The 14,424-nt window shown below is 40.7% G+C and overlaps 1 protein-coding gene across 2 annotated transcripts in view; it reads right to left on the reverse strand.

Annotated features, from left to right (window-relative positions):
• Positions 1–406: 406 nt before the first annotated feature.
• SOX5 (SRY-box transcription factor 5) overlaps positions 407–14,424 on the reverse strand; it is a 285,279-nt gene continuing 271,261 nt past the window's right edge. For both annotated transcript variants that reach the window (XM_034062939.1, XM_034062938.1), the window contains exons 12-15: positions 13,034–13,142; positions 11,966–12,139; positions 4,403–4,619; positions 407–1,079 (exon numbers count right to left, since the gene is read on the reverse strand). In XM_034062939.1, the coding sequence (XP_033918830.1) occupies positions 776–1,079; positions 4,403–4,619; positions 11,966–12,139; positions 13,034–13,142 (804 nt within the window). In that variant the 3' untranslated portion in view covers positions 407–775. The remainder of the gene's footprint in view (positions 1,080–4,402; positions 4,620–11,965; positions 12,140–13,033; positions 13,143–14,424) is intronic.

Here is a 14,424-nt window from a genome sequence, read left to right on the forward strand (position 1 = left end):
CTTTAGTACAAATTTGGCACTTGCTCAAAGACTCAGTATGGTGTGCAACTGATGAAGAGAAGTCCTCTCTTGAAAGGAAATAATTGCTTGTTGGGGTTAACAGAAACAGACTCCCCACTTCCTTCCTTGCCAGCCACGCGCACAGGCACGCATGCACACACACACACACTTCTGACCCAGATTTGCCAGGGAGGAGGAGGATGAGGAGGAGACAGAGGGGACAAAAGGAATTTTATCTTTTTTCTTTCCTGTCAGGTGCATTACCAAAAAAAAAAACCAAAACGAAAAAAGAAAACAAAAAAAAGAAAGAAAAAATTATTTCTCTTTAAACTGTAGCACAAAACAACAAAACACATTCACAAGCCACTTGTTGGCACTGTGTACCTGAGTGAGAATTTCTAGAACATTGTAGAACAAACAGCCATAAAGTTTATTTGAAAAAAAAAATAATAATAATAAAAGGTCGACGGGTAAGACTTCAGTGCTTGGGTATAGCAGCTGAATTACTGGCATTATTTTACCCATAGCTTATATCATTCTGTTGTTGTTGTCGTTGTCTTTGTTTCCTTTCTTCTGAGCCTTTTTTCTTCTGATGCAGGCTGATGTCTATTAGTCAGCTGATGTCCCAACTAGTTAAGACTAACAGTTAAAGTAACAGTCAGTGTATGAGAAAGTTAATGTGCTTGGCCACTGGCAAAGATAAACCAGGTGGGGCTTTATTTATTTTTTCTTTTTTCCTTGAAGTCCTGTAGGTCAAGAGATATTTGGACCCTGATCAGTTGGCTTGCCCCGCAATGTGATTTTCACTGTCACTGCCATAGTCCGCATCAGGGTCATCCTCTTCCTCATCGTATTCATCGTAGATTTCTCCATTGACATCATCGGTCTGCATCTCTTCCTTGATATGAGGCTCCTCACCTTTGATGCCATAAGTGCTCTGGATGACGGGCATCCCGGGCTCCGGGCTGCTGGACACGCTTGAGTGCTCAGAGGGCAGATGTGGGGAAGGCATTCCTGCCATGGCAATGGCTCCTGGGTAAACTACACCCGCAGTGGCAATGGGAATCTGTGCTTGTTGCCTGTGACAGAGAAAAAGTAAAAGGACATCTGAATACAGGAAAGAGTAAAGGGAGTGCAAATACAACAGCAGTTTGCAAGACTATAGCATATGCTCTTGGGCATGCAGAAGAAGCGCCTAGCTGGCCCATGCATGATAACATTTATAACAATATTGCAGACTCTCCAGCTGATGCCCTTGAAATGAACACCAAGCCCAAACCAATTTCACTGATAAGAAAACCCAATCTCTGTAAAAACCTAGCTGCACCTGAACTACACTGCTCCAGCTTGCTTGCTTGTGATGCAGCCTCTTTACTGGGTAAACTGGGCGTCCCATGCGCTGCTAGCCAAGAAACAAACATCATTTCAAATGTGGTCCAACATAAAAAACATGTATGTTGAAAATTTTGCTTTTAAATAACCCAAGCTGCTGGCAGGACTAGATATAAAAGTAACACGTTGCCAACAGGAGAGATGCAGTGAGCTCTAGTTAGTTTGCACAGCAATGGGGAGGTGCTGTATGAAAGTACACGTGGATGAGGATAAAGCAAGGTAGGTCTCTCCAAAGAGGCAATGTTTACTCCACAGTCACTCAGAGACATGACCATTACTAGGGAGAGGAACAGTGGGCTTTCTGAGGCCAAGAAGGGCTTATAGGATGATCACTAAGGGCCTCCTACTGGAAGGTGATAGTTTCCACAGCAAGCGGCATTTGTGAAAAGCAGAACCTTTGAAGGAAGATGGATAAAACTGGAAAAAGGCAGACTTAAAACGGAAGCATGCATTATTTAAAAATAAATAAAAAGCAAGCAAGCAACATGAGCATTTGAGAAAATCCTCTACAGGATGCCTTTATACGGCTTCTAAGCCTTGGAAATCTGTCTGCAGTAATGAAAGAGGAATTATTCCAGGCCATAGAAATTCCCTTTGCCTCAAGAACACTAGCTGTGTTATACTAGTGTTTGTTTCCCTGAGAAGCTTCAGGGTCCCAACAAGCCTAGAGGTTTAAAATTCATGCTCCTTTTGTTTCCTTGCTGCATGAAGTAATTCCATTGCAGTAATACTCTTCAGTACATGCTGCACATTGTAATGTCATCAGCGGTGTGTCCATCTGCACAGAAAAGCCTTGCCACAGGAGACAGGGCCGAGTCTCTTGAGATGAACATTCTTAATTAAGAATGAAACCCTCCCCTGTTCTCCTGCCTGCCTGTGCCCTGGCTGTACAGTAAGCCTTGCACAGTACAGTGATCCTGAAAGACCTTCCTCTGCCAAACAGCTTTACATTTGTTTGGAATTGCTTGCTGCATTTTCAGATACTTCCTGCCTGCCATTCGAGCGAGGCTTCCCTCTGCATACAGTCCTTATTTCCCTGTTTCTGAAGCAAGTAGAAGTTGTCTCAGCTGAAGATATAGCTCTTAAAGTAGGGAGCGGATCTAATTTGCATTTTATTCTTAATTCAATAGGAAGGCTTTTGTTTTCTGGAGTCAGCATTTCTATAACAAGATTGAGCACACTTAAATTGCTTTTAATATTTAACAATAGGAACATTTTGCACTTAAATGGTGCTTTTCAGAGGGCTTTTCAAATATTAAATAATTTAAGAATAGTGTCTTTCCACTTCTATAGGATGTCCACTCCAGAGCATCTCAAAGCAATGTATTAGGGCTCTCAGCATGACCCTACCATAAAAGATGAGGACACTGAGACAGGGAAACATTAAGTCCAGGAGTTGCAAAAGAAGCCAGATCCTTCCCATTGTGATGCCTTCAGACACACGTTCAGCACGCCCGAGAGCTGCACTTGTAAACACCATCACATATTTGGTGGTCAAGCAGGAGCTGGACTGGCGCTTAGAAATATAGCCCTAAATGACCTGTACTGAGCGATGCAGCAAATGGGGAACTAAAACCAGGAATACAACTGTAGTGCTGTAGCTGCCACATTGACCCCACTGCAGGCATCGACACTGTCAGCAACTTCTACTATGATTTCACCCCAGGTTCTGTGCTCTAATGCCCCAGTGCAAATCATCTCTAGAAATGTCTTGATTTCAATGTCAACCTTGTCTGAAAAGCTAAATAATGTGCAGAATGTTACAAGGTTAATTTCTTTCCCCATGATGAAGCATGCATGTTAACCAGATAAGCAGTGTTTTGGGGGCTCTGTAGCCACCTATTCTTTTTCCAGAAGGCCCCCCTCCTCTTTTTTAATCTCTTGATGCCAAATGTTGGCTGACTTCCCTGTGTTTGTTTCAGTGCTTACCATAGGGATCACTGGACCTGCCAGCACCACAGGGTTAAGCAGCTCAAATTTCTCTGCTGAGCGGCTTATTACAACAATGCACACTATAGCTGTTTAAAACACAGTCTGATGACACTTAACAGTTGCTGGACAGATATTCTCTCCTTTATTACTCCTTCTAGCCATTAACTAGAGAGATGTGCAACTCAGTTAATATTAAAACGATTCCAAATTCAGATGAAACAGAAAAGAAATTCCATTATTTCTGAGGGTTCTTGCTGCCAGTTCTGTTTTTTTAAGAGCACTGTGTAGCTTTTAATTTTCTGAAGTGAATACAGGAATATCACAGAATATTTGATTACTTCCAATTCTGATCCGATGTAACTAAAACCAAGGAGTCTCTGCAGAAGGAAAATACATGCTAGTTTTCTAGGCAGATTTTAATCTAATCGTATCAAGCTGATCTATTAGCTGTTTATCAGAACCAGTCTTCTTGAAATTTATGCTCAACACAAAGCATTAGCTTAATGTACTGGAAGACACTCCCTAGCATGACAAATGCTGTCACAATGAACAATGCAGACAACTTTATGCCTGATATGAATTAATTGAGCTGAGTTCATATTCCAGCTCAAGTTCAGTATGCTCAGCAGTCCCTTTGCAAACCATTTGCCACAGATCATACTGACTGCAAACTTGTATTTGTGGCTTCTAGATTAAGAGGCAGTACTATAGATTCATTCAGATATATACTCTCTGAGACCTCATAATACTTACTAGTATAAAGGCTCTATTAGAATAACTGTGTTTCATTGGAAAATCTTAAGGTTTTTTTTTTCCCTGTGCATAATCAGAGTGGAAATGAGACAGTTGGCCAAACTATGAGTACATAGTAGAGGCAACAAAAAAAGTCCTTAACTGCCCCTAACTTCCTCCTGAACCACACTGTTTGAAAGTATAAGATCCATATTCTGTTAGCAATATATATTATGTTTTGCCAATAAAATATAACATTTACCACATTGAAGTAAGGATTCTCCCTGAAAAGCTTGGTTTTGTTTTTTATTTCTGATATGAGCGGTAGTTTTAAAAGGTCCCATACCCAACATTAAAATACTGCCTCATCTCCTGGCGTCTGTTGCGCATGATAGCCTTGTACTCGCCAATGCGTAGTTTTTTGCCATCTACAAGGCAGGTGCGCTTCGGTCTTGGCTTGTATTTGTAGTCCGGGTATTTCTCCAGGTGCTGTTTGCTGAGTCGGGCCTGCTCCTCGTAGTATGGCTGCTTCTCTAGGTTTGTCATCGCTTTCCAGCGAGATCCTGTCACAGAAGGGAAAAAAGAATAATGAGAAATGGGATTCTACTCATCCACAAACACTGAACGGCAGAGAAACAAGTAGGTCACCCAGAACAAGATACCTACGGTCACATCGCTTTGGGCTGGGAATCTGTCAGAGCTTCCAGACAGGGGTCAGGTCTTGTTTGTATTTGACTGGTAAACCTCTTTGGTATGGCCAAGAGGCAGAGAGAGATGATACTGGAAGTTCTGACTCAAGATCTTACTGAAATTTATCTACACTATAATGTCTTTCAAGTGGGAAGTAAACCCATCATCCTGATAATGAGCAAACCCTGACATTTTGTTTCAGTGAACAAGGTAATGTATTTCAGTGGAATGGCCAAAGACCCTTAGACACACAGAGTCTGCTTTGCTATGTCTCCTCACTTTCTTTTGGCCATGGACCTGTTTCCAAAGGAAACTCCCATGTGCTGTGATCTAGTCATTGTGCTTCACCGTTACTGGACCAAGGCAGACACTCTGGATAGGCATGTGACTACAGCTTACTCTTCCTAGCTTCTAAGTTTGTGAGAAGCAGAATATGAGCTGATCGTAAATGCTATGATGCTGGGTACAGGAGCCTGCAAAGACCCTGAAGCAATGCCTCTAAAAGCTATAAACTATCCCATATGTCTCCGTGGGGTTTTAACTTCAAGACCAAGTTCTGGTGAACACTGCCAGCTCCATCTTAAAGGATTTAGTGTGTGTCACGAAGAGAAGAGTACTGGGATACAGGCACACCTCTCCATGGAGTTGCACTCTGGCTTCATTGCTGGCAGCCTTGTTTCTAACCCTCTCCCTTTGTTAGTGTAGATGTTTGACCTAGGGAAATAATGAAGACTTTACAATTGTTTTGAAATATCTCCTGAAATTTATATATTATTATTTCTTAAAGGACATAATATGGGAGCAGAAAGTAAAATTTCTTGAATCAGTTACCCTGTTTTATTTTTTCATGAACTATATAAGTGCTTCAGGGCAAGATACATTTCAAATAACAGGAATGGTCCAAGCTCTGAAACATGTGGCTTAGAAGGGAAATTTTATTGGAAAATAGTAAATTTTCCCATAGGAAAAAAAGTTCAAATAGTTTCTCAATTTAATGGGTTCATAATGTCATATGTCATTCTTGACTTCCTCTTGTTCTTCAGTTTTTATGGTTACTCATACTGTACTTAGCTCATGCTATTACTCAGGCTGGTCTTAGCTCAATGTGCCCCTAAGACTTGCAATATAGAGAGTGCAGTTAAGGAAAGAAAAGTCACAGGAAAGAAAACAGTCTGCTTCCCTCTAGAAAGGCCCATTCTGATTATTGACACCATTTTCCCCATTGCTCTTTGAATCTTTACTCCAAGCTGCAGTTCGGGCTTTGCAGTGAAGGGCTAACAGGCTGCTACAGCCTGACCTCATACCTAGAGATAATCCATTCGTGAACAATGGTGCCTTCGTTCTGAAGAGGAGCAATGGACATCCATTTTGAGAAAACATTACTTTGGAGTCAAACCCACCATTTTTCATGATGCTTATAACACGTAACATGCAATGATAAACATGTGGAGACTGCCAAAACACTTAATACCTATTAATGATTCAATAGATGGAAACACAGATAGGGCCTGTGTTGAACAGTGTTAAGAATTCAGAGTATAAAGCATATAAGCTCTACTGAAGATGCCCAGATGTAGGTTTACCTTCAAATTCTACCTTGCAGTCATAGGCACACTGGCATTTTAGCATATGAAGAAAATCTTAAAGTTAGTCTAAATCTATAGTCCTCTACAGACCTGCTGTATCCCCAGTGACTTAATTAAACATTAGTCCCACTTCTGGCTGATGAATCCAGTGTTGTTTGTGAATAATAAAGTTGAAAATCTCAGTCTTTAAACAAATCTTGGCATTTGCTTTACATGCTGTAAGAGAACCTGCCAATGTAGGAACTCGGATATACTTTGAGACAGATGGACAGACAGAAAGGTAGACATTAAAATCACTTGTTGCAAAATTGCCATGAAAATGCTCTGTCCCACCACAATTCCTCTTTCACTGTGCTAGTGCACTTGCTGCAACCCTACAGTCAGATGTGGGCAAGAATATTCCTACTCCCTCATGTGAAAAGATCTGTAAATAGTGGGTGAAATTAGGGAAACACGCAAGTCTTTGCAGGATCAAGGCCACGGAACATGAAATTTTGAGGCACAGTATTCGTACATACAGCTACACATACAATATTTATACATAAATGTAATTTGTTATGTTTTCCCTTCCTAAGCTGCAAACTCAATACAACAAAAATCCTGGCAGTCTCACCTCTCTTCCTAGCGATTTTTTAATAGCTGCCTTCTGCACTGATACCTCCTCTTACTCTGACTTTACCATTTGTACAAAATATACTAAATACAATTTACTAGTATGTTTTGAAGTATCATAAATAATGAAACAAACAATGCTGTCAAACTACATTTTAAAAAAGGGCACATTTCTGATGATAAAACCTTTGGTTTTCACAGTTCATAATTCTCACTTGTTTTCTTAGTAATATTCAGAATTCAAGCAGCTCTCTGGTCTTAATTTGAAAGTTTGAAAGTTTGAAGAATATATAACTCTGATCTTTGGATGTGTACCCATAGGCAAGCTAAGCTATGAATGAGTATTGTCAATCAACATAAAGAAACTCATTAAAAATACCTTTTGTTTGGACAAAGGTAATACTTTATGTGCCATTGTTTTCTGTGTCTATAAACACACACACAGACAGTCATGGGTACCTATGCACAGTGCCAAGCCCAAACCCAAACAAGGTGCGATTGAAGAATCTTGACAAATCTTTCTTTTTAAGGCAAGATTTACACTCTTGGGTGAGCTTTCTGCTCACCATCTGTGTTAGAAAGATTTGAGTGGGTCAAGCACGCAAGGCTTTTCTCCTTGACTATGAAAACAGGAACCCATTCTCCTCCCTAGGCGCATACAAAATGACAAGCAGGATTCCTGCACAGTTCTCCCTGATCTGGTGGCTGAAGTATTTAGAAAATACAATAAATGAGAAAATTATAACACTTTGCAGCACTGCAGCACCCAACAGGGCTCCTGCCTTCAAATGCCTACACAATGACTGTGAACACAGCCAGCTAGAAGTACAAAGCAGAAAAGAGATGTCCCTAGGTGTGCCCCAGCACTTGCATGCGTTAGATGGTGTTAAAAGCTCTGCTCACGGATGATTTTAAGTCAGATTTCTCTGACAAGAATTTTCAGCTGCTTGTAATATTGCCTTTTAGTCCATTAGACTGACATTTTTCTATCTGTGTACCTGAATCAAGTGGATTTTTAATTTAAAACACAAACACTTTTATAATATATAGGTACGCGCATAGGTTTTTACTGACACACTGACACATCCATGAGAGAATGTCTAAAAGCAGTATCTAAATTCATCTTTTCCTAATTTCTTTATGCAGATTCGTTAGTGAAGTTAATTAAAATATTTACAAAAATATCTAAACAATGCATTATTAAATTGATAGGGTCCAGCAGACCCATTTTAGCACTTTTTTAACAATTTACTAAAAAAAAATCATTATCCACAAGTTTAAGTTGCAATGAACAGATGGATGACAAACGTATGCACAGATGAATTTAGTGACAAATCCATGTATCTAATTTTTATGCTCAAAACATAATACCACAGTGTCAAACATAATCCCTAGAGAATTTTAGTGCTGGGAAGGGCACCTCCTCTCATTTTACTATGAAAATGTCCCTTGAGTGGTGACAACTCTATCTAAGCTGCTCTCCATGACAAAGAGTTCCCTGACCTCAGTGTGTAGCAGTGCTGCTAAAAAACCGGTAAGGGAAAATTGTGGCTTTCAAATAAGGTGACCCTAATACCTGGGTAACAGTAAGCTTCTAGTTGCTCACCCTATGCCAGTTAACAGAAAGCTCCCTGCTGACTTCAAAAGACTGGCCTTTTGCAATTGAGGGAAGACCTTTGTAACGTTCCTGTCAAGAAAGATGTCAGGACATCCCTCTCCATTGCATAGGTGGAATAAAAAACTTAAATGCGATGCTAGGAAGAAATAGAAACATCATCTCTTACTGCCTCAAACCTTGCTTTTCCCCATATCTGGCAGCAAAACAGAAAGAGTTTGGAGTCAGCTATACTGTCTGTCACCTCAACAAGATCTGTAATGAATTTGCACATTTTACTCCAACTACTGTATATCTAATCAGAAAAAGATGTCCCCATATCTCCCTGATCTAGCGCCAAATAGTAAAAGGTGATTCCTTATGTTAACAATTTCAGCAGAATGGCTTATTAAAACCAGATTTTAGGGTATTATAAAATGCTTAGAAGCCCTTTAAAATGTCAACCAGGATCCCCAGAGACTGCGTAAAATGTCAGCCCAGCTCAAGCGCCTGTTTTATGCAGAATGAATTAGCAGCGTGCTGTCGGAGGTTGTTATCCAAAACAATCAGTTAAGAAGGAAAACATCAAGCTCTCTTTGTACTTTCTATATCAAAAGGGCCATTCAGAATGATCTTGTAGATTTCTGAAGCTGATTATTGAAAAACAGGTTTAACCAGGTCTCCTCTCAATTTAGAAACAGACCAAAACTATTACTGCCCTGTCCTCAGTCTAATCATATCATACACCTCTGACCAGTATAATCCCTTTTAACCTGTATAAGGTTATTTTACCATCAACATAACCAATTTAGCTTTCTAATCCTGTTCCCATAACTAATCTAATAATCTCATACCACCCTTTTAATCATGGGTTAATATTGTCACATCTGCCATCCACAGCCAATACATTCTGCCTCTCCGACCAATTTATCTCATTTCCACTTGCCCCCTGCTAACTTTTCATGATACCATTCTAATCAAGCTAAACTTCAAACTTCTGACCAGCTTAAACTCTGCACAATTTACCAGCCCTGCAGCCTGTTAACGCTGCCATTACAATTGCACTACATCTCTCGAGCTGTCAGCAAAACTGAGACCTGCAGCCCAAGTAAACATGTCCCCTGTTTAAGCATTTACCCACTGGCCTGAGGGATGCTTAGCTCCTGTAATGCAGCCTTTATCAGTAAAAATGCAACATCTCCAATTTGGTAACAGATCATTCTTTTCCTTTCCGGCAGAACAGTAATTCATTGGCCTCATAGATCCTCATTATTCACCACCTGTATCATTCAGCACATCACAGAGGAGTAACCTGGGATGGAATGTGGTCCTGAGAATCTGAGCAAATAGGAAAATTTGGAAGACCATGGCATGAAATTCAGTAGATTATGTTAATGACAAATATTGCTTGGGATGTGAAGAGCAGAGGATATGAAAATGATGTTTCTTTTTCTGATTTCAAGATTCTTTTTAGAATAGTGAAGAATGAAGAACTGACCACCGTTAGGAGAGGCTCAGTTTCAAGATCATCTAAGGAATCTGAAGGTGCACAAGTATATGGGACCTAATGAGATGCATCCATGGGTCCTGAGGGAACCGTTGGATGAAGTTGCTATGCTACTGTGCATATTTGAGAAGATGTGGCAGTCAGGTCAACTTTGTGATGACTGAAAAATGGGAAACATAAGCCCCTTTTTTGAAAATGGGAAAAAGGAAGACCCAGGAAACTACAGGCCAGTCAGTCTCACCTCAGTGCCTGGCAATATCAGGGAAGAGATCCTCCTGGAAATCATACTAAGGCACAGGAAAATAAGGAAGTGATTGGTGACAGCATGGCTTCAATAAGGGCAAATTGTGCCTGACAAATCTGGTGGCCTTCTATGATGGGATTAAAGGTTGGTGGATAAGGGAAGAGCAACTGATACATTCTACCTGGACTTGTGCAAGGCATTTGACACCATCCTGCACAGCATCCTTGTCTCTAAATGGAACTGGCTGAACGGTTGTACTCCAAAGAATTGCAGTCAATGCCTCAATAGCCAAGTGGAGACCAATGACAAGTGGTGTTCCTCAAGGGCTGGTACTGGGATCGTTACTATTTAACATCTTTTGTTGGCAACACAGACTTGATGCACCCTCAGTAAGTTTGCCAATGACAACAAGCTGTGTGGTGCAGCCAACACACTGGAGGGAAGGGATGCCATCCGCAGGGACCTTGTCAGGGTGGAGAAGTAGGCCTTGTGTGAACCTCATGAGGTTCAAGAAGGCCAAGTGAAGGTCCTGCACATGGGTCAGGGCAATCCCAAGCACAGCTACAGGCTGGGAAGAGACTGGATAGAGAGCAGCTCTGAGGACCTAGGGCTGTTGGTTGATGAGAAGCTCAATGTGACCCAGACACGTGTGCTTGCAGCTCAGAAAGCCAATAGTATGCTGGGCTGCATAAAAAGCAGCATGACCTCCGCTCTTGTGAGATCCCACCTGAAGTACTGCATCCAGCTCCGAGGCCCCTAACACAAGAAAGACATGGACCTTCTTGGAAGGACATGGAGTGAGTCCAGAGGAGGCCACAAAGATGCTCAGAGGTCCGGAGCACCTCTCCTAGGAGGACAGGCTGAGAGTTGGGGCTGTTCAGCCTGGAGAAGGCTCTAGGGAGACCTTAGAGCAGCCTCCCAGTACTTAAAGGGGCCTAGAAGAAATCTGGAGAGGGACTTCTTATAAGGGCATGTAAGAATAGGACAAGGAGTAATGGCTTTAACCTGAAAGAGTGTAGATTTAGATCACATACCAGGAATAAATTCTTTACTGTGAGGGTGGTGAGACACTGGAACAGGTTGCCCAGGGAAGTTGTGGATGCCTATCCCTGGAAGTGCTCAAGGCCAGGCTGGATATGGTTTTGAGCAACCTGGTCTAGTGGAAGATATCACTTCCCATGGCAGGGGAGTTGGAACTAGATGATCACTAAGGTCCCTTCCAACCCAAACCATTCTACAAGTGTGATTTTAGGATCTTTTCTCTATGACCACTGATTTGAACAGAAACTGCTATGGCAGAAATCAAATACTGTGGTGTGCTACCCAATTGAATCTAGTTAGATGAAGCATGTGGGCAAGTAAACAACAGCAGTCATTTCATGCTTGTTCAACACCCTAATGAAATGAACTGGTTTTGTCTATTCAGTTCATGTTTTCATACCAAAACTACCACCACAATCTCAGTAATTACAAAGACAGGAACATTTCAGGTTATCGTTAATGTATACTGCTGGGCAGCACAGTGGAAGCTTGTGTAACTGTTGTCCTAGGTGCAGCCATTAAGTAGCAAAATGGATATTTTAGAGACAGTAATTCTGCTGTGTCAGGTGCTCAGCCCTATTAAGTCAAAAGATTTTGTTTAGTTTAGCTACTGAAAGAAGCTTTATCATTCTTACCTAGTATCTTGCTGATATTGGAGTTGTGCATGTCAGGGAAGGCTTGAAGGATCTTCCTCCGTTCATCTTTAGCCCACACCATGAATGCATTCATTGGGCGCTTGATATGGGGCTCATTGCTACCACGTCCTCTTGATTCCCGGTAAATTCTAGACTCTGAAACTCCTGCACTTCCTACAAAGAAAGAGAAAAACATTCCCAGCTTGTGTTTCGTGATGCAGCTTCTTCTGCAGTCAGTAACCTATCTATGGTGCTGCACATCCAATGAGTCAGTGTTGACAATAGGTTAATGGTGTTTCTTCTTTCTACTTGAAGCATTAGGAAATACCATATATTGTATAGTCTAGTTTTCAGCAGTTCTGTTGATTCAGGATCACATAGTGTACTCTTGATAAAGTTTCAATTGTTTTTTTTTTTTCAACAAAAAGCTTTAATAAACCATCTTTCAGTACTTAATAATGTAAACCCAACACTTACCAATGTAGATTTTCCTTTTACCTTCTTCCTTTCTTGCTTACAGAATGCTGTTCATACTATGTTACCTATCTTCTACCTTCTTTGTGATGGGAAGGGGGTGATAAACGGCAAGGCCAGGCATTTCTTCTTAAGCAATTCTCTAACTAACAAATGAACTTTACACATCTGCCTGTTTTGTGATGTTTACAACAGCAATAGCAGAGAAAGAAATGGATATTACACTTGCTTCTTCAAACCAAGAAAGTTCCTACAGGTGCAGAGCGTACAACAACTATGTATGATCAGGACTATAAACCATGGACTCTGTGAACTCATTCATCCCACATCTATTTGCCTCCTCTATTCCTTTCACCATCAGAAATACATTCTTGGTCCAGTCTTGAGAACTGCAGCCAGCAGAAAAGAAGGCTAAAAATCACCTCCAGACTTTAAACAACACACAGTGAATCATTTTTTCCTGCCTTGTTTCATAGCCACTTATTGCTGACTGCTCTTACTCCTCACAGGCCTCCAAAGCACTTGGATTCTCCTCAACATCCCATTGACATGCTCACACAAACCTAGAAATAAGGATAAGCCATTTGTACTGACCGTCAGAATCTCCACTCATGTTGAAATCCATCATTGCATGGCTAAACTTCCCATCTTCACTCTGTTTTACTGCCAATTGCTGAGTCAGGGTCTCCAGTGTTGTTTTGTCCTATATGGAGAAGATTATGGGATTTGGATCAGGAAAATAATTAAACATTGAAACAGAAAAGTTCATAGGCAATTCAGAAGGTTGATAGGGAAGCTGGGTAACAATGCACTCAGAAGAGTTTACTAAGCCAGGTATTTACAAATACATATACTACTTTTTCTGGAAGGGATATGGCTGCAGACACCACCAAGTCTTTTTTGAAACATGCTTATTAGCTAGTGATGAGCAAACTTCGTAACTGGTTTAGTTAAGAAGATAAAATTGGCTGCATATCTGAAGAATACTTCAACTCTTTATGTCCCTGTGACTACAAAACTGTACTGGAAGTTCACATGATAAATGCTTTTTTGCAATGTATTTATTGGTTTACTCTACTTCCAGCCTGCAATCAAATAGCAGAGATATGGGTGACTGTCCTTTTTCTTTCTAAAAAGGCAGCATTTTAGAAAACAGCCCATAAGAAAAAACAAAACAAAAAACAAACCCATGCCTGCACTTCAAACTTATTCAAGCCTTGGGAAAGGGTCAGCCTGAATTCAGCATGATGCTTGGGCAGCAGTTTGTGTTCCTGTCCAGACTGTTTTGCCCAAACCAACTAACACCCCATCCATCATTCATCTACTCAGAACTATCTATGAACCCTGGATTGCAACAGGCTAGTGCGTGCTGCCAATTAATCTGTCAGGCTGCAGCGGTGTCTAAAGACATTGCCAGAACAACATGCCAGGGCCATTAATTCCAATGTTCTCTTCAAAACACCTCGCTTCCCCCTGAATTGTTTGACTTTACAAATACAAAGGTGTTCCATTTTCCAACTGTTTTTGTTTTCCCAATGACTTTTACCCATAAACATTCTATCTTCCTGACAATCATATGTTTAAAAATAAATCTTTCAAGAAAGCAATACTAACATTTCAAAATGTTAGGCATTGTGCCTTCTGCAAAGCTAAGAAAATGACATGATATGGCATGATAATAAAGTGGCTCCAGTTGAAACAATTCTTTTGAGCTCCTTCCTGAAAGAAAGACTGCTGTTTTGTTGCTCTATTCCATTCCTGATGACTGTAAAAGATCAATAAACTAAAAAACAACTTTCAGATTTCACATGGCAACTGGAGATTTTACACTATTCTATGTAGCCTAATAATGTCACTGGGTTATATTACAGAAGAAAACAGAAAAGAGAACAATGTGAATACAGAAATGCTTCTTGCAATGTGATGTGCCCGCATCTGCAATTCAAAGAACAGTTCAAATTCACGTAAGCCATTTCACAAAGATT

This window comes from Melopsittacus undulatus, chromosome 5, assembly GCF_012275295.1.
Source record: "Melopsittacus undulatus isolate bMelUnd1 chromosome 5, bMelUnd1.mat.Z, whole genome shotgun sequence".
NCBI lineage: Eukaryota > Metazoa > Chordata > Aves > Psittaciformes > Psittaculidae > Melopsittacus > Melopsittacus undulatus.